This window comes from Gigantopelta aegis, chromosome 1, assembly GCF_016097555.1.
Source record: "Gigantopelta aegis isolate Gae_Host chromosome 1, Gae_host_genome, whole genome shotgun sequence".
In the NCBI taxonomy this organism is placed as follows: Eukaryota; Metazoa; Mollusca; class Gastropoda; order Neomphalida; family Peltospiridae; genus Gigantopelta; species Gigantopelta aegis.
Window position 1 is genome coordinate 42464082 of NC_054699.1, and position 20099 is coordinate 42484180.

The 20099-nt window shown below is 37.8% G+C and overlaps 1 protein-coding gene across 5 annotated transcripts in view; it reads right to left on the reverse strand.

Annotated features, from left to right (window-relative positions):
* The window catches only part of LOC121375209 (putative uncharacterized protein DDB_G0284213), a 94160-nt gene that overhangs the window by 24727 nt on the left and 49334 nt on the right, over nt 1-20099 (reverse strand). For 4 of the 5 annotated variants that reach the window (XM_041502538.1, XM_041502530.1, XM_041502547.1 and 1 more), the window contains 11 exons: nt 16893-16998; nt 16090-16126; nt 13383-13462; nt 11497-11552; nt 9874-9930; nt 7114-7178; nt 6029-6068; nt 4515-4631; nt 3866-3942; nt 2576-2735; nt 585-656 (listed from right to left, as the gene is read on the reverse strand). In XM_041502538.1, coding sequence (XP_041358472.1) covers nt 585-656; nt 2576-2735; nt 3866-3942; nt 4515-4631; nt 6029-6068; nt 7114-7178; nt 9874-9930; nt 11497-11552; nt 13383-13462; nt 16090-16126; nt 16893-16935 — 804 coding nt within the window. In that variant the 5' untranslated portion in view covers nt 16936-16998. The other variant, XM_041502521.1, reaches the window with a different exon arrangement.

The following is a 20099-nucleotide window of genomic DNA, read 5'->3' on the forward strand; positions in this document are numbered from 1 at the left end:
ACTGTCCGACCATTTCACCATGTTTCAACACACATACGTGTATAAAGGTAAGGTGTGTTTTATTGACTAACAGAGACTTTTTAACGATTGTAATTACATATCAAATATATTTTTCTGCATAAAATATTAGTGGCTGTATATTAAATGTGTTTCTGATCATTCTAATATTTGTACTAGGTTTTAAATTTCATTTCATTTCCTAAAATAATTATTTTTTGTCCATACAAAATTATTTGAAGACAAAATCCAGCTTCTTTCAAATATTAAGACGACCAGAAATACATTGAACATACAGACACTGATATTCTAAACCACACAATATATTTAATATGTAACTTTAATCGTAGAAATATTTTATTTAGTCAGAAACATCTTACATTGCAGCAAACTCAGGAATGTCCCTTTAATGAATGACTTTCAATAATTAAAAAAAAAATTAACGAGCCTTCATTGGAAATAAAAACAAACAGAATGTCATCATTTGATATTTTCCTACATCTTGTACACAACATTTATTGTTTGGTTTGAACTTTTATTTTATGACAAAGCTAACCATTACGATAATTATAATTATAACAACTTACAATGGCAGCTTTGACACACATGAGTTTTTCATATGGTGTGCACAGTGCATCTATCCTGGCCAACTCCACCACCTGTAACAAACGAGACATACATGTACTAGTTTAACAAGACACACATGAGTTTTTCATACGGTGTGCACAGTGCGTCTATCCTGGCCAACTCCACCACCTGTAACAAACGAGACATACATGTACTAGTCTAACAAGACACACATGAGTTTTTCATACGGTGTGCACAGTGCGTCTATCTGAGCCAGCTCCACCACCTGTAACAAACGAGACATACATGTACTAGTTTAACAAGACACACATGAGTTTTTCATACGGTGTGCACAGTGCGTCTATCCTGGCCAACTCCACCACCTGTAACAAACGAGACATACATGTACTAGTCTAACAAGACACACATGAGTTTTTCATACGGTGTGCACAGTGCGTCTATCTGAGCCAGCTCCACCACCTGTAACAAACGAGACATACATGTACTAGTTTAACAAGACACACATGAGTTTTTCATACGGTGTGCACAGTGCGTCTATCCGGGCCAACTCCACCACCTGTAACAAACAAGACAAACATGTACTGGTTTAACAAGAAAAAAGAAAGATACATGTATGTTTTATTTAACGATGCACTCAACACATTTTATTTACGGTTATCTGGCATCAAACATATGGTTAAGAACCATACAGATAATGAGAGAGGAAACCCGCTGTCGCCACTTCATGAGCTCTCTTTTTGATTAGCAGCAACTTTTATATGCACCATCCCACAGACAGGGTAGTACATACCACAGCCTTTGATATACCAGTCGTGGTGCACTGGGTAGAAATAGAAATAGCTCAATGGGCCCACCAACGGGGATCGATCCCAGACCGACCGCGCATCGAGCGAGCGCTGTATCACTGGGCTACGTCCCACCCTTGGTTTAACAAGACACACAACACATTTCCGTATACACCAGTTTGTGAGAAGATCATTCTTTATTTACATGTACATTAATGGGGCGAAATGTAGCTCAGTCGTAAAGCACTCGCTTGATGCGTGGTCGGTCTAGGATTGATCCCCGCCAGTGGGCCCATTAGGCTATTTCTTGTTCCAGCCAATGCACCAAGGCTGGTTTATCAAACTCTGTGGTATATGTTATCCTGTCTGTGGGATGGTGCATATATAAGATCCCTTGCTACTAATGGAAAAATGTAGCGGGTTTCCTCCGATGACTATGGGTCATAATTACCAAATGTTTGACACTCAACCAATCGATTAATTAATCAATGTTCTCTAGTGGTGTCGTTAAACATAAGAGGAGGAAACCTGCTACATTTTTCCTAATGCAGCAAGGGATCTTTTATACGCACTTTCCCACAGACAGGAAAGCACATACCACGGCCTTTGACCAGTTGTGGTGTACTGGTTGGAATGAGAAAACACCCAATCAGTTGAATGGATCCACTGAGGTGGTTCAATCCTGCGATGCAAGCACTTCAAGCGAGCACTCAACTGACTGAGCTAAATAAAACTTTAAACTTTTACAAGCTTGTTTTGTTTGTTTTGTTTTGTTTGTTTTGTTTAACAACACTTCTAGAGCACATTGATTTTTTAATCATCAGCTATTGGATTTTAAACATTTGGTAATTTTGACATACATGTATAGTCTTTCCATCAGTAGCAAGGGGTCTTTTATATATACACCATCCCACAGACAGGATAGCACATACCACAGCCTTAAATATACCAGTCGTGTTGCTCTGGCTGGAATGAGAAATAGCCTAATAGGCCCACGGACAGGGATCGACCCTAGACCGACCGTGCATCAAGCGAGTGCTTTGCCACTGGGCTACATCTCACCCCCCTCTCTAATCAGTTGAATGGATCCATCGAGGTGGTTTGATCCTACGATGCAAGCACCTCAAGCATGCACTCAACTGACTGAGCTAAATCAGACTTTAAACTTTTACAAGCTGTAAAGAAAGGGCCTTGCTGGTACTCACCGCTGACGGTAAAGCACACGAGAATTCTTTCTTGACGCCGAGGGTTTCTGGAAGAACCCCATTCAGTCTGCGACACTTTGATAATAGACCGTCGTCTTCAAGCCGGAACCGATCACATATGACGGGAAACACTTTGTTGTGTACGCTCCCCAACACATAGCTGCAACAAAACAGAGACGGGTTAAAGCTAAAATATCGCCTCACCATTAGGGATGGGACGATTTGTTCAAGCTAGAATGTCGCCTCATCATCAGGGATGGGATGATTCGTTAAAGCTACAATGTCGCCTCACCATTAGGGATGGGACGATTCGATAAAGCTATAATGTTGCCTCACCATTAGCAATGGGACGATTCCTTAAAGCTATAATGTCTCCTCACCATTAGGGATGGGACGATTCATTAAAGCTAGAATGTCACCTCACCATTAGGGATGGGACGATTCATTAAAGCGATAATGTCGCCTAGTATCATTAATAAGTGGGATATGGTGGTTATGTAGATGGTTCAATAAAGTATTTTTAGGGAGAAATCAAATGTATATATTTTCGGGTCATTGAACAGGTCAATTATCTGTGATAATGTTCCTTTGAGGCACCGAGTCATTTTGAGGAAAGCTATCTCGCCTTTCTAATGCTCCTGACAGTCTCCCCAAAATCTCACCTTTCTACTGCTCCTGACAGTCTCCATAAATCTCACCTTTCTACTGCTCCCGACAAGTCTCCCTAAATCTCACCTTTCTACTGCTCCTGACAGTCTCCCTAAATCTCACCTTTCTACTGCTCCTGACAAGTCTCCCTAAATCTCACCTTTCTACTGCTCCTGACAGTCTCTCAAAATTTCACCTTTCAGCTGCTCTTAACAGTCTCCCTAAATCTCGCCTTGCTACTGCTCCTGACAGGGTCTCCCTAAATCTCACCATTCTACTGCTCCTGACAGAGTCTCCCAAAATCTCACCTTTCTACTGCTCCTGACAGTCTCCCTAAATCTCACCTTTCTACTGCTCCTGACAGTCTCCCCAAAATCTCACCTTTCTACTGCTCCTGACAAAAGTCTCCCTAAATCTCACCTTTCTACTGCTCCTGACAGTCTCTCTAAATCTCACCTTTCTACTGCTCCTAACAGTCTCTCTAAATCTCACCTTTCTACTGCTCCTAACAGTCTCCCTAAATCTCACCTTTCTACTGCTCCTAACAGTGTCTCCCTAAATCTCACCATTCTACTGCTCCTGACAGGGTCTCCCTAAATCTCACCATTCTACTGCTCCTGACAGGGTCTCCCTAAATCTCACCTTTCTACTGCTCCTGACAGTGTCTCCCTAAACTTCACATCTGAGTGGTACTTCATTTTGGTGCACTTCAAACATTTCTGGAAATAGAGAACAACAAGAATATTAAACAAAACAAGAAACATACACGAAGAACAAAGGAAAGAAAAGGAATGCTTTATTTAATGAGGTACTAAACATGACTTTGTTTTAACCAGGGGGTGGGATGTAGCCCAGCGGTAAAACTCTCGCTCGATGTGTGGTCAGTTTACGATTGGTCTCCATCGGTGAGCCCAATGGGCTATTTCCTGTTCCAGCCAGTGCACCTCAACTCAAAGGACCACACAGATATTGAGAGAGGAAACCTGCTGTCGCCACTTCATGGGCTACTCTTTTCGATTAACAGCAAGGGATCTTTTATATGCACCATCCCACAGACAGGATGACACATACCACGGCATTTGATATACCAGTCATGGTGCACTGGCTAGAGCGAGAAATAGCCCAATGGGCCCACCGACAGGGATCAAAATTACCACCCTCTATCCCAATGGGTTCACTGATTGGCGGGGGGGGGGGGGGAGGGGGAGATCAACGATCCTAGATTAATCACACAAGAACTTTATCACTGGGCCTCACCTCCATCCCCCCCCCCCCACGGAACAAATCTCACCTCTACAGCGTGATTGACAGTTTTCTCTAGCCTGTTGGCAGCATCGTCAAGGTAGTCCTTCAGCACCATGTAGTTGTTGTTGAACAACTTTATACTGTCATCCAACTCACGCAGAACCTGTCATCATAGGAACAAACAAAACAAACATTGTACTTCTAAAAAAAAAAAATATTCTGTAGAATTAAACTGGCCTTTCGTATAAATTTCTGTTATAGACTTTAAAACTGGTCTTCTTATAAATCTCTGTTATAGACTTTCAAACTGGCCTTCTTATAAATCTCTGTTATAGACTTTAAAACTGGTCTTCGTATAAATCTCTGTTACAGACTTTCAAACTGGTCTTCTTATAAATCTCTGTTATAGACTTTAAAACTGACCTTCGTATAAATCTCTGTTATAGACTTTAAAACTGGCCTTTGTATAAATCTCTGTTATAGACTTTAAAACTGGCCTTCGTATAAATCTCTGTTATAGACTTTAAAACGGGTTTTCTTATTAATCTCTGTTATAGACTTTAAAACTGGCCTTCGTATAAATCTCTGTTATAGACTTTAAAACTGGCCTTCGTATAAATCTCTGTTATAGACTTTAAAACTGGCCTTCGTATAAATCTCTGTTATAGACTTTAAAACTGACCTTCGTATAAATCTCTGTTATAGACTTTAAAACTGGCCTTCGTATAAATCTCTGTTATAGACTTTAAAACTGGCCTTCGTATAAATCTCTGTTATAGACTTTAAAACGGGTTTTCTTATTAATCTCTGTTATAGACTTTAAAACTGGCCTTCGTATAAATCTCTGTTGTAGACTTTAAAACTGGCCTTCTTATAAATCTCTGTTATAGACTTTAAAACTGGTTTTCTTATAAATCTCTGTTATAGACTTCAAAACTGGTTTTCTTATAAATCTTTGTTATAGACTTTAAAACTGGCTTTCGTATAAATCTCTGTTATATACTTTAAAACTGGCCTTCTTATAAATCTCTGTTATAGACTTTAAAACTGGCCTTCGTATAAATCTCTGTTATAGACTTTAAAACTGGCCTTCTTATAAATCTCTGTTATAGACTTTAAAACTGGCCTTCGTATAAATCTCTGTTATAGACTTTAAAACTGGCCTTCGTATAAATCTTTGTTATAGACTTTAAAACTGGCCTTCGTATAAATCTTTGTTATAGACTTTAAAACTGGCTTTCGTATAAATCTCTGTTATATACTTTAAAACTGGCCTTCTTATAAATCTCTGTTATAGACTTTAAAACTGGCCTTCGTATAAATCTCTGTTATAGACTTTAAAACTGGCCTTCGTATAAATCAGTTATAGACTTTAAAACTGCCCTTCGTATAATTCTGTGTTATATAATTTTAAAGCCGGCCTTCTTATAAATCTGTTATAAACTTTGAAACTGGTTTTCTTATAAATCTCTGTTATAGTCTTTAAAACTGGCCTTTGTGTATGGTAAAATACATGTAAATTCATGTAAATATTTGTGATTGTGAAAGGTCTCAACTCACTAGGGAGTATTCAGCAAATGACTGCAAAAACTTCTTACATCTGAAATAAAATAAAAATATAGACATTTAAATATATATTTAAACAGAGTTGAAGTTAAATATTTGAACCTGTTTAATTCAAAACTAGAGTGATTATGTTTATTCACCTTTTTAAAGGATAATTCCCTCAAGAAACATTTGGTATTTGTCATCAGAGAGAACACACTACATTTTTTCCATTAGCACCAAGCTAGCTTTAATACACAATTTCCCACAGACAGGACAGCACATACCACAGCCTATGATATACAGGTACCAGCCACAGACCCTTGTTGCGACAGGAAAAATTATACATAAATAACAACTATAATTATTATACTTACTGTCACAATATTAATCTGATCTGTGGATTACATAAGCAACGGTACAGATAGATTAATGTAATATCAGCAAAATATTACAAGGCAAATTAATGTAGGTGTACAAGATAAAAATAAAGTAGAGAGAAAATTTGTTTACATGTTGAGATTTCCAAAATTAAATAGAGTTACCAGTTATCAATTTGATAATAACTGGTACAATTTGTTATTCTATTTATTACCCAGCTATTTTATTCTCTAAAACCCTTTTATTTTCAATATATGTACATATAGCCTATATAGACACGATGTAAACACACTGTTTTGAGTATTGCTTTAACTTTGCATTTTAATCACATTAGTGCTATTTATTCTGTTAAAACATATATAATGAACTGCATTAAAATAACATTTTATTACAAATTTAACAATGAAATCAGAGAGCCGTAAATGCGACACTTTAAACTATGTGACGTCATTTTGTTTCTTTGCCAAATCGTGATGATGTCATCTTTAGTACCGACGTGGTCATTGGTTTGTCAGCGTCAAATCGTCCAATAGTATTGTATATTACATCAATGCAGAATAGATCTCACTGAGAAAATAAATATGAAAACATTTTCCCTGTTATGATTAAGTGACCAATGGGGTAATAAGATTAAATATGTGTAGTCTACCACAAGACATAACAGGTCAACCTCAATGGAGTTAATCATTAAATGGGAACATACCATGATGTATACTTACTCCAGAAAAGAAACTTTGGGTGAGCAAACGGAATCATACTGAGCATCAGCTAATGTTTTTGTTGACTGAAAAACAAAATATTATGAGCTTATTAAGCAATCCTATAGTCTCTTCTATACATGCAGGGATTTACCGGACGCACAAAACTTGCGTATAGGACGCACTAAAACTTAACTGGACCCGCAAAAATAGAGATACTGCGTCCCGTGGGACGCATAAAATATCTGACATTTTCAGTAACCCTGTCCACTATCAAAGATCGATCATTCTGTGTAACACACTATTTCTTTTCTACCTATAAAAACTGCGTATTCAAATGGGGATTCCCCATCTCGAAAACAAAAAGTTTTAATCTCTGGGAACACTGCGTCTTTATCTTTTGCTGCGCTTAATCGGGTAAAGTTGGTACTTTCTGGAAAGAGATCGCGGATTTGCGATCATTCGGAACTTCTCGTCAACAGGCCGAACACAATCGGAAATTCCCGGGCGAATAAAACAAATTGGTTAAATGTTCTGATTTGCATTAACAAACAAGTAGAACGATTCATAAACAACGCATGGTATTGTGAGTGTCATTTAGCTTGCAGGAAATGGTTCAAATAATTATACAGATCAAAGTGAAATGTTGATTTTGAAAGAATAAACAGTGAATACCGACATTGATTTCTCGAAAGGAAAAACAACAACACAGCTTGTTAAATTTACTTTAATGAAACATATATAGTATACACGTGATTTGTTGTCTGCAGCTCTCTGTCATTTGTGTGGTTTTGGGACCCTTTGTTTTCAGGTTGGGACCCCCAGAAAAGAAAGAGGTGAGTCCAAGGGACCCCCATTTCAGAAAAACAAGGTAAATCCCTGATACATGTATTTCTGCTTCCTTCACACAGATTGGAAAATCTGCCCTTCATGTGAGGCTTTCATGCAGCCAGAAAATAAAGTTTGAAATGTTCTGAAATTGGGCATTTCGTGGGCTCTGACAAATACTTAACAGCAGCTCTCTTACTATCATCTATATCTATCTATTAATTATAAAAAATATACTAAGTGGCATAAATAATGCAATGGTTATTTCACTGAATAATCTCTTATAGAAATGTCATATCAGATACATGTATATGAGCATGCAAACAAATGACATATTTCACATAAGTGAAAGAAGATTTTGTTCAAATCAGAATTTTTTTTAATAAAGTGAGTTTTCAGCAAAAAAGCATAACTGATGTGTTTAGTACAACAATACAGCATTGCATATGAAAATCGTTTTGTATGTGTATTGCCTGCTCTCGTCTCCATATAACAGCAACCATTTTTTGTGTTTTCTGTCGTCTTTTTAATATGCCATGGTAAGTAATGTTAAAACATTGCTGTTATATAGCTAAAAAATCCATTTGTGTTTTTTGTTTAAAACTAAATTTTATTAAAAAAAAATCCGAATTTGAACAATATCTTCTTTCTGTTACAGTTGTTACCAATATGTCATTTGTCTGCATGCCTAATATAGATGACATAATATTTCTATAAGAAAATGTCAGCAAAATATCCATTGCGTTATTTATGCCTGTCAGTATATATCCTTTAATTTCCATGAATATAGGGTATGTAATTTTACCTTCTGTACCCCATGGCATAAAAAACAAACATTGTGGGGAGTTATTAATTGCTCATTCAATATACACGTAGACTATGGAGAGACATGTAACTTCAAGATCCTACCATGCCGTTATATAAATATTATTAATTTAATCTTTTTGTAGTACCATTATTTTTCTTTAATTTACATGCTAAGGAATCTTGAAATGGTCTTAGCAGCAAAGTTTGCTTTGTTTAACGACACCACTAGAGCACATTGATTAATTTGTCATTGGCTATTGGATGTCAAACATTTGGTAATTCTGACACATAGTCATAAGAGGAAAGCCGCTACATTTTTCCTAATGCAGCAAGGAATCTTTTATATGCACTTTCCCAGAGACAGGACAGCACTTACCATGGCCTCTGACCAGCCATGGTGCACTGTCTGGAACGAGAGAAAAAAACAACAATCAGTTGAATGGATCCACCGAGGTGGTTTGATCCTGCAACAAAAGCACCTCAAGCGAGCATTCAACAGACTGAGCTAAATCTCACCAGGGCCCGTGCTTATAAAACTTAAAGTCTAGACTTTAATAAAGTCTAGACTTTAACATAATGCTATTTGAATGGTCGCCATGACGTTAAAGTCTGGACTTTATTAAAGTCTAGACTTTAAGGTTTATAAGCACGGGGCCTGGTCTAAGAAGAGTGGTGGGAAGCTAGAACAATAGCCCCCCCCCCCCCCCCCCCCCCACCTTAAATGGAAAGGTCTGGGAAATGTTATGAGACGTTTGATAAACACCGCCCGCTTCTACCATAACATAATAACACATCATATTATTATCATCCCTGTAGAATTGTTATGTAATTGTCAACCGGCCTCGGTGGCGCTTTGGTCAAGCCACTGGACTACAGGCTGGTAGGTACAGGGTTCGCAGCCTGGTACCAGCTCCAACCCATCCAGAGCGAGTTCTTTAGGGCTCAATGGGTAGGTGTAAGGCCTTTACACCCTCTTCTCTCTCACTAATCACTAACCAACTAACAACTAGCCCACTGTCCTGGACGGACAGCCCAGATAGCTGAGGTGTGCCCAGGATAGCGTGCTTAAACCTTAATTGGATATACATGTAAGCATGAAAATAAGTTGAAATAATGTAATTGGCAAACAGCTTCTGAATATTTTACCTGGAAACTTGGGTCAAACGGTCGGTCCGTTATAAGTATTTTGTACGGTTTGTAGTTCTGAAAGAGAAAATAAAACTGTTAGCGAAAATAAAACAAATAAAATCACTGACAGCTGAATGATAGCCTTCAGTCAAAGCTGGATTTATTTTATAGGGCTGGGAGGTATTGAAATTAAAAGTTTGGTATCGAGTATTTTGGGGGTGATTTACCTCTGTAATCAGAACGGTATTCCGATACAAATATATAATGAGAAGTATTTTCGGTAGGCCTACACCGTACTTCCTCTATAATTACGACCATATTTCAATTCAATTAATTTTCAAAAACTTAGTCAAATGAAAATTTGCTAGTACGTACATGTATTTGTGCTTATAAAATTGCAGTTGTTTAAGACTGTCATGACCAAATTAAGTTTGCCCGAAACTTTCAGCTTGAATTACAATGTAGACACCGGTTTAGGACTGGGAGATCAAAGAACCAAAGCTAACATGAATGAAAGTAATGTCTTACGGTCTTGCTGGCTTACCCCAAATGAATTTTTCATTATTCTAAAACCACACGTTCATGTGAGAAGTAATGGTTATTGAGATGAGCTCTAGTTACTTTTTGACGGTATTTCCCTGTTTAAACATCATAGACATTAGCTTCTCTCTGTTGTAACGTTATCTAAATGTGTGTTGCCGGTTTGTAGATTAACTCAACTTGGTGTCCATTTTCACGTGCTGAAACTGGGTCTGCACCTTTAAATCAATTTTTGTTTTCTTCACCGATTACAGATTAGTTAACTGGAGTTTTAGCCAAGCTCACTTAATGTGTTAGACCTTTTCAAACATGTGAAATTTTCAATTCCCTTATCCTTTTGAAGAAGTGTGTAGTACATGTTAGTTTTATATTCTTTTTAACTTTGTTGCACATGGTGGTTTTTTTGTGTGTTTTTTCAAGTGGATGGTTTTAAGACAAATCAATTGGTGCAGTTCAAAATGATGTCTTTTTTACCTTGTTATATGCTAACTCCTCACTGACTATCTTCACTTTAACATGTTGTGAAAAACCTACAACCTTACCTGTTATATGCTAACTCCTCACTGACTATCTTCACTTTAACATTGTTATATGCTAACTCCTCACTGACTATCTTCACTTTAACATGTTGTGAAAAACCTACAACCTTACCTTGTTATATGCTAACTCCTCACTGACTATCTTCACTTTAACATGTTGTGAAAAACCTACAACCTTACCTTGTTATATGCTAACTCCTCACTGACTATCTTCACTTTAACATGTTGTGAAAGACCTACAACCTTACCTTGTTATATGCTAACTCCTCACTGACTATCTTCACTTTAACATTGTTATATGCTAACTCCTCACTGACTATCTTCACTTTAACATGTTGTGAAAAACCTATAAACTTACCTTGTTATATGCTAACTCCTCACTGACTATCTTCACTTTAACATGTTGTGAAAAACCTACAACCGTACCTTGTTATATGCTAACTCCTCACTGACTATCTTCACTTTAACATGTTGTGAAAAACCTACAACCTTACCTTGTTATATGCTAACTCCTCACTGACTATCTTCACTTTAACATGTTGTGAAAAACCTACAACCTTACCTTGTTATACGCTAACTCCTCACTGACTATCTTCACTTTAACATGTTGTGAAAAACCTACAACAAGAACCAAGCAAATCAACAATAGCTGAATGTTACACAATGGCTGAGGCAGGTTAAAGTTAAAAAACCCAAAAACTTTTATTTTGTTTAATGACCCAACTAGAGCACATTGATTTATTAATCATCGGCTATTGGATGTCAAACATTTGGTAATTTTGACATATAGTCTTAGAGAGGAAATCTGCTATATTTTTCCATTAGAAGCAAGGGATCTTTTATACATGCACCATCCCACAGACAGGATAGCACATACCACAGTCTTTGATATATCAGTCATGATGGAGGCAGGTTAAACTGTTTTTATAATAATGCATTAAAGAAAAAGAAAATGCAAAATAATTTCATATCATTATTATTGTTTTGCTTGAAAATAACTATTGTTTTCTACAATTTCCCGGGTCGAAATTTCCACCACATCGGGTGTACTTTTTCTATCCCACATGACCACATATGATGGAGTCTTTTCTCCCATCCATCCATATATAAATAAACCATTATTTTACACGAACAAACAAAGATGGCTGAAAAAGTAACTTCTTTATTTGACCGTTTTATCATAAATAAACTACACTATCATAATTTCCGCGTTTGTTTCATGTGTTAAATACAATTTAGCACTACAATATTGATCTAAAACTAACCAACTCGCATTGACATGACATCATATATTACCAACGCTGTAATATTCCCCATGTTAAATTCAATGACGTCATAGACCATGCAAGACAAATTTATTCAGCAAGGGCTGACATTATGGAATTGGTCTGTCTTGCATGGATAGGGATGGGAAAAAATTATGTGTGTGTGTGTGTGTCATGCTGATTTTACGAAACGATGTCAGGATCCTTGTATTGCTTGAGGGAAAGCGAGGCTGATACATGAATCCTAACACAAGTTTCATAAAATCTGTATGATTCCCAAGCGAGTGTAATAATTTCTTTATTATCCATAATAATACGTTTATGAATAACAAGAAACGACCAAATCAAACGTAACTAGGAAGGAAGGGAATGTTTTATTTAATGACGCATCAACACATTTTATTTACGGTTATATGGCATCAGACATATGGTTAAGGACCACACAGATATATAGAGAGGAAACCTGCTGTTGCCACTTCATGGGCTACTCTTTTCGATTAGCAGCAAGGATCTTTCATATGCACCATCCCACAGACAGGATAGTATATACCATAGCCTTTGTTTCACCAATGATGGTGAACTGGCTGGAATGAGAAATAGCCACCGACGGGGATCGATCCTAAACAGACCGTGCATCAAGCAAGCACTTTACCACTGGGCTACGTCCTGCCCCACAAACGTAACTAGGAGACGATGACAAATTTGATATCATTTTGCTAAGCGATTACACAGAGCTAATACCGTGGAAGCCGCATATGTTACAAGACATTGCTTTCCAAAATTACGTCATGACAAATTTGATATCATTTTGCTAAGCGATTACACAGAGCTAATACCGTGGAAGCCGCATATGTTACAAGACATTGCTTTCCAAAATTACGTCATGACATATTTGATGTCATTTTGGAAAGCGATTACACAGAGCTAATACCGTGGAAGCCGCATTATGTTACAAGACATTGCTTTCCAAAATTACGTCATGACAAATTTGATATCATTTTGGTAAGTGATCACACAGAGCTAATACTGTGGAAGCCGCATTATGTTACAAGACATTGCTTTCCAAAATTACGTCATTTGTTGTGCGTGTGAAATCATTATGAGTCTATGACACACATGTGTCATACCTGTTATATTTCCCTGTATATCTTGATCTATGTGGATAATAAAAATGTACACATACCATCATCAGTTTCCAAACCCTGGCCGGTGTCGTCAAACAATACTGTCTGATTAGCGGAGGAACGTATCGTCATGTACTGCCTGAAAATTGCATTCAAAAACATTTAACAGCAGAACTCATGAGAACTGAAAACTTCAAACCATTTACGGACTACGCAAACACAAACTGAGGTAACCCATCTTATTGTAGCATAACACATCATGACTGTGTAATCGACATTCTAAATTTAATACAGGGAACATTTTGTTTTCCAAAAATTTATTAGCAACATTTCTAGTCACTTGAAAACTGATTAGCAACTACTGTTAAATGTTTTAAAATTGTGTAGTGATCTCTGAAACGTATGTAATGAATCATGATACAATACTGAACAAAATGTTCTCTGTAATAAGTGCGGACAAAAATTGGATTACACAAAACCATGACTGCATGGTTGCTGTGCGAATGAAAAGTTTATCGTTCTCATAATTTGCAGAGTAGGGTATCCACACGTACTTGAGTACTTAGACATGAACAGAGTCTAGCAAGACTTGAGTTCGTTCACAGGACTCGAGTACCCGTACAACATGGAATACAATGATCAACTATAATACAATGGACAATGTAGGACAATAATTTCAGCAGAAAATAATCAGCAATATAAGTTAAATAATAATTATATGATCGTGCACTGGTTTCTCTTTTAAAACCAGCCGTCCATCCGTCACAAAAATGAACACATCAACCAGTTTCTAAATGCAATACAATGGCATGATTTGGCATCCATTTTTAGCACTGGAATGAAGATGCATAATGCCATTTTACTTTATTCCTTAAGCCCAGTTCTCACTTGAACGATTTTTCGTACAACTGCGGTGCGACTGAAAGATTGTACAGCCGTACGATTCTCGTACGAATTACCTAGGGTTCCCCCCCCCCCCCCCCCCCCCCCCCCCACGCAGTCTCACTTGTGTAACTGCCATGCGACTGCCTTTCTGCACCAGGCTCGCATGAGATTTGCACAGGTTGCACGACAGTTGCACGGAAGTCTGATGGATGTCGCACGGGAGTCACAGGGGGTCCGCTGGGAGTCGCACATGTCGGCTCCCTTAAGACTCACTTACGACTCCCGTGCGACCTATCATACTGCTGTGCGACTGCTTTGCAACCTCTATGCGAACTGTGCGAACCTAGAGACAGCCGTACAATAATTTTAAACATTTGAAAAATGTCGCACCGGCATGTGACATGTCCGAAATACACACGACACCCCTACAACGTGTGCGAATCATCAACATACTGCTGTGCGACTCCCGCACGTCCTGTACGATTTGGTGGTCGCACGGAATTCGCGTAAAAAATCGTTCAAGTGAGAACGGGGTTTTAGTCTCATTGTCATCTTGTGTAAGTGTCGGGTACTCATGTCTGGGTCGAGTTTGACCCTCGAGTACTCGAGTTCAATATTTTAGACTCGTGGAGGCCCTATTGCAGAGCCCTGTAACAGCACATTAATTCCTATCCAAAGCAAATCTCGCACTTCTTGTGGGAGCTAGGGGACATAATTCATAGAATAACAATTCTGCAGAATTATACGTCTCACCTACAACATACCTTTCAGGGCACCGTGATGTACAGCCAAACATACACTATAAACCAAGTTTCACTGATCTAGAACTCAAATACAAATTTAATTTTGTGGAAATTTATCTAAATATGAATTTTTTTTATTAAGTTGGTGCTGCCATACGTATACAAGACGGGGGGGGGGGGGGGGGGGGGGGGGGGGGGCAGGAGGGGTCAACTGGTGATTGACAGGGGTACACTGTATCCTGTATAACAAAAGCGTACAGTGCCATTTAAAAAGTGTGCACATTGTTCTTTCGATTCATACTTGCATAAACCAAAATATTCTTGCAGTGTTTTCTTATGATTAAGTTAGTTCCATAATGTAACAAAATATATGTTTCAATACTTTTGTTCAGTCTTCAATATGTTTATAGTATAGTTTTCATTGAAAAATATGTGATATAGGATTGCAATTGTTTTTTATAAACTGATATAATTTTTTGATTGTTTTAGCTAGCTCTTTGCATTCCCATCATGTCTACCGGCCTCGGTGACGTCGTGGTAGGCATCAGTCTACAGGTACTGGGTTCAGATAGTTCTTTTAGATAGTGCTGCTTTTTTATTTTTATTTTCGGGGGGGTTCTGATTGACATACATGTAATATGTGGTAACTCTGATAATTATTAGCTAGTAACCTGTATGACAGAGACCGGCCTCAGTGGTGTCGTGGTTAGGTCATCGGTCTACAAGCTGGTAGGTACTGGGTTCGGATCCCAGTCGAGGCATGGGATTTTTAATCCAGATACCGACTCCAAACCCTGAGTGAGTGCTCTGCAAGGCTCAATGGGTAGGTGTAAACCACTTGCACCGACCAGTGATCCATAACTGGTTCAACAAAGGCCATGGTTTGTGCTATCCTGCCTGTGGGAAGTGCAAATAAAAGATCCCTTGCTGCTAATCGGAAGAGTAGCCCATGTAGTGGCGACAGCGGGTTTCCTCTCAAAATCTGTGTGGTCCTTAACCATATGTCTGACGCCATATAACCGTAAATAAAATGTGTTGAGTGCGTCGTTAAATAAAAAAAAATTCAGATTTTTTTCATTGATGTACGTTGTAATAAACAGAATACCAGTAGTACACACATTCCTGAAACCTTACTTACCCTTGAAAATATGGCGACGGTCGTAGAATCTGCGTTTCTGAAAAAAGAGAAAAGAAAAGCATAACATTTAAGAAAATAAATTATAATTTTAGTCAGAAATGTTTACAATGGCAGCAAACTCAGGACATGCCTTTTAACTAAAGAACAAAACTGCAATGACTGGATGAAATGTAGTATATCAAAGGCTGTGGTATGTGCTATCCTGTCAATGGGATGGTGTATAAAACAATCCCTTGTTACTATATACATGTAGTACTAATGGGAAAATGTACCAGGTTTCCTCTCTAAGAGTACATGTATATGTCAAAATTACCAAACAGCTGATGATTAATAATTAAATCAATGTGCTCTAGTGGTGTCATTAAACAAAACAAACTAACCTTTTTTCGCTAAAATTAACTTTATGAATAAATTATGAAAACGATACTGACATTGCAACTCCTGATAACACCCTTCGATCACCACATAACACTTCATAATGCATCAATCTTGTGATACATCATCACCAAACCCTTAATTTTCTCAAGGAATTTTTTTAATTATTAAACATACATGTTATGATGTATCAACATATGTAGTTTTACAATGTTTTGGTGTGAATCACCACTCTTCTAGTGTTATTTTGACTGTAAAAAAAAAAAAATTCAAACCAATTTCCATTTTCCATGACCAAATAAAAATTCTTTGACTTTCGATCTGGAAAATTAAATAAATTTGAAAATTCAACGATTTTCCAAGATTCCCATGACCTGTACAAGTGCTGCTATATTAAACATTGTAGAAAGTTCAGTCAAAAAACAAACCTACAAACTTGCGTGAGATTCTCACTCCAAATACTGACGTCATCTTCGGAACACAAATAACGTAACAATTTTCTTGGGCTTTTTCGTACACGTCAAGAAATGTTGTCTGGAAATTAAAAATAAATAAATAAATAAACATCACCAATTTTTCTTCTCTCTTTGCCAAAACCTACAAATGTAAGAGAAACTGTTTCACATTTAATGATTTATCTAAAATAATAATGAATACAGTGCTAGAACTTAAAGACGGCAATTGTCTTCATTGAGATATAATTTGCCATAGGTTAAGAACATCACCGACTTCTGCACTGTCAGTAAAACTCCTCAACGATGGAGGGGGCGAGACGTAGCCCAGTGGTAAAGCGCTCGCTTAATATGCAGTCAGTTTGGAATCGATCCTGTCAATGGGCTATTTTTCGTTCCAGCCAGTGCAACATGAAATGACGACATCGCGTTGCCTCCCTCAATATCTGTGTGATCCTTTGCCATATGTAAATAAAATGTGTTGAGTGCATCATTAAATGAAACATTTCCTTCCTTCCTCAACGATGGCAAAATGTATGCACCTTGTGTACATTATCTGCCAGTATTTAACATTTATACGTTTGAAATATGTCTACATACCTTTTAGTCATGTTTATTTGCTGCAAAAGTCACTTTAAAAAAAGCCATAGGCAGACTCAAAGTTGCCGCCAGTGAGAGACAAATTCTTATGTTTGAGCCCTGAAATATATGTAAAACAAAACAAAAATAAATAATAAGGAAATGTTGCATTTGTTATATCTGTCTGTTAGAACAGATTGGAACGGGAAATGAATACGGGACCGGGGTCGGGGTGGGGGGGTGGGGAGGTGGGTATATTATTATATAGACTAAGGTCGATGACAGTCATTTTTCATACCCTTGTTTTGGCTTCAAAAACAATAAATAAAACATATTCATCAGTAATTTTTTGATGTAATATATTTGATAAAAGGTACCTTTTATTTCTTTCATCTTTCAACAATGTAAATTTAATATAATTGTGTCCAGAATTTACTGACCTGTAAACAATGTTGTCTGCTCATTATAGAAATTTGACAGGGGTCAAGGTTAGTAGACCAGTTTTTATTTTAATGTGATGAACCACTGTAATAATATAGCTAATTTTTTATTTGAATTACATCAGTATCAGGGCTCGAACTTAACGGTGGCACTGACAGCAATTGCCGTCGTTGAGATATAAATCGCTGTAGGTAGAGAGCATCACCAATATCTGTGTGATCCTTTGCCATATGTAAATAAAATGTGTTGAGTGCATCATTAAATAAAATATTTCCTTCCTTCCTCAACAATGGCGAAATGTATACACCTGGTGTACATTATCTGCCAATATTTAACATTTGCGCATTTAAAAGATGTCTACATATAACAAGATAGCCTTTCAGTCAGGTTTATTTGCTGCAAATGTCACTTTTTAAAAAATTGCCATAGGCAGGCTCAAAATTGCCGTCGGAGGACTGTTTCACCCATTGCAATTCTTTTAAACATCGCCGTGGGAGACAAATTCTTAAGTTCGAGCCCTGAAGTATTCCGATGACATCACTTTGCATCTCCTTACAATAACCATAAGCTGTTGATGCATGGTCGGTCTGGGATCGATCCCCATCGGTGGGCCCATTGGGCTATTTCTCGCTTCACCCAGTGCACCACGACTGGTATATCAAAGGCCATGGTACATGTATGTGTTATCCTGTCTGTGGGTGGTGCATATAAAAGATCTCTTGCTGCTAATAGAAAAGAGTAGCCCATTAATTGACGACAGGTTTCCTCTCTCAGTATCTTTGTGGTCCATAACCATATGTCTGACGCCATATAACCGTAAATAAAATGTGTTGAGTGTGTTGTTAAATAAAACATATCTTTCTTTCTTTCTTTAACATTAAACTGGGTACATGATGTTTAAGAATGCTGTAAAAATTCCAATGCAAAATTGCTATTGAAATAAAAAAAATTAAACATTACTAATGCACCTGAATGAGTTTGAAAAAATCTTATGATCAATTTCTTTTACCTTTTACCTTTTACAAAATATTATGGATTTCAAATGACATTATGGTAAGATATGCTATATTTATTGTGGAAAAAGTCAAAACATGTATGCGAAGAGCGACTGTAGTCAACCTTAGTGAATGACCCTATAAAATGTATGCGAGTAGCCGAGGCCGGTCAACCTTAGTGAATGACAATGACCCTATAAAATGTATGCGAGTAGCCGAGGCCGGTCAACCTTAGTGAATGACAATGACCCTATAAAATGTATGCGAGTAGCCTGTAGGGGGCAGAACATAGCTCAGTGGTAGAGCACTTGCCTGGTGCGCAATCAATCTTCACCCAGCGAGAACAATGCAGCCAGTGCTCCACATCATGTGCAACAAAGGCTGTGGTATGTACTATCCTGTCTCTCAATATGTGTGGGGTCCTTAACCATATTATATATATAATTTATTACGATTATATATATATATATACTACTCAAAAGAATTTAAGGGTCAAAAATGTATAACCAAATAAGTTTCAGAGTGTATTAGATTGATGATGTAAACTACACCAAAAAAAATATTTATTGTTCCATATTTACAAAAAACCACAAATAAACGTCACTGTATACAAGAAAGTCACATGACATGCTGTCAAAGTTGAAGGTTGTCAAACATGGATTTTACACATTAGAACATTCGTTTAATAGTATGTGAATCCACCCCTGGCGCGAATACACTCGACACATCGTTGCCTCATGCTGTTGATCAGACATCTGAAGAACTCTTGGGGAATGGCCTGCCACTCTGCCATAAGAAGTTGACCCAGATCATGAAGGTTGGCCAGGGGCATGGTTATCCTGAACTCTCCTGCCTAATTCGTCCCAGGCGTGCTCTATTGGGGCCAAGTCAGGCGAATATGCTGGCCAATCCATCCTGGCGATATCTTGTTGTCTGAGAAAGTCCGTTACCACCCTGGCGCGGTGGGGTCTGGCATTGTCATCATGCAGAATTGCCCCGCCGCCAATCTGCTGAAGGCCTGGGAGAACCAACGGCCGGATAATCTCATTCAGATAGCGGATTCCATTCAGATTGCCATCCACCACATAGAGGGGGGTCCTGTGGTGGATAGAGATGCCGCCCCACACCATGACGCTGCCACCACCGAACCGGTGACGTTGTCTAACGT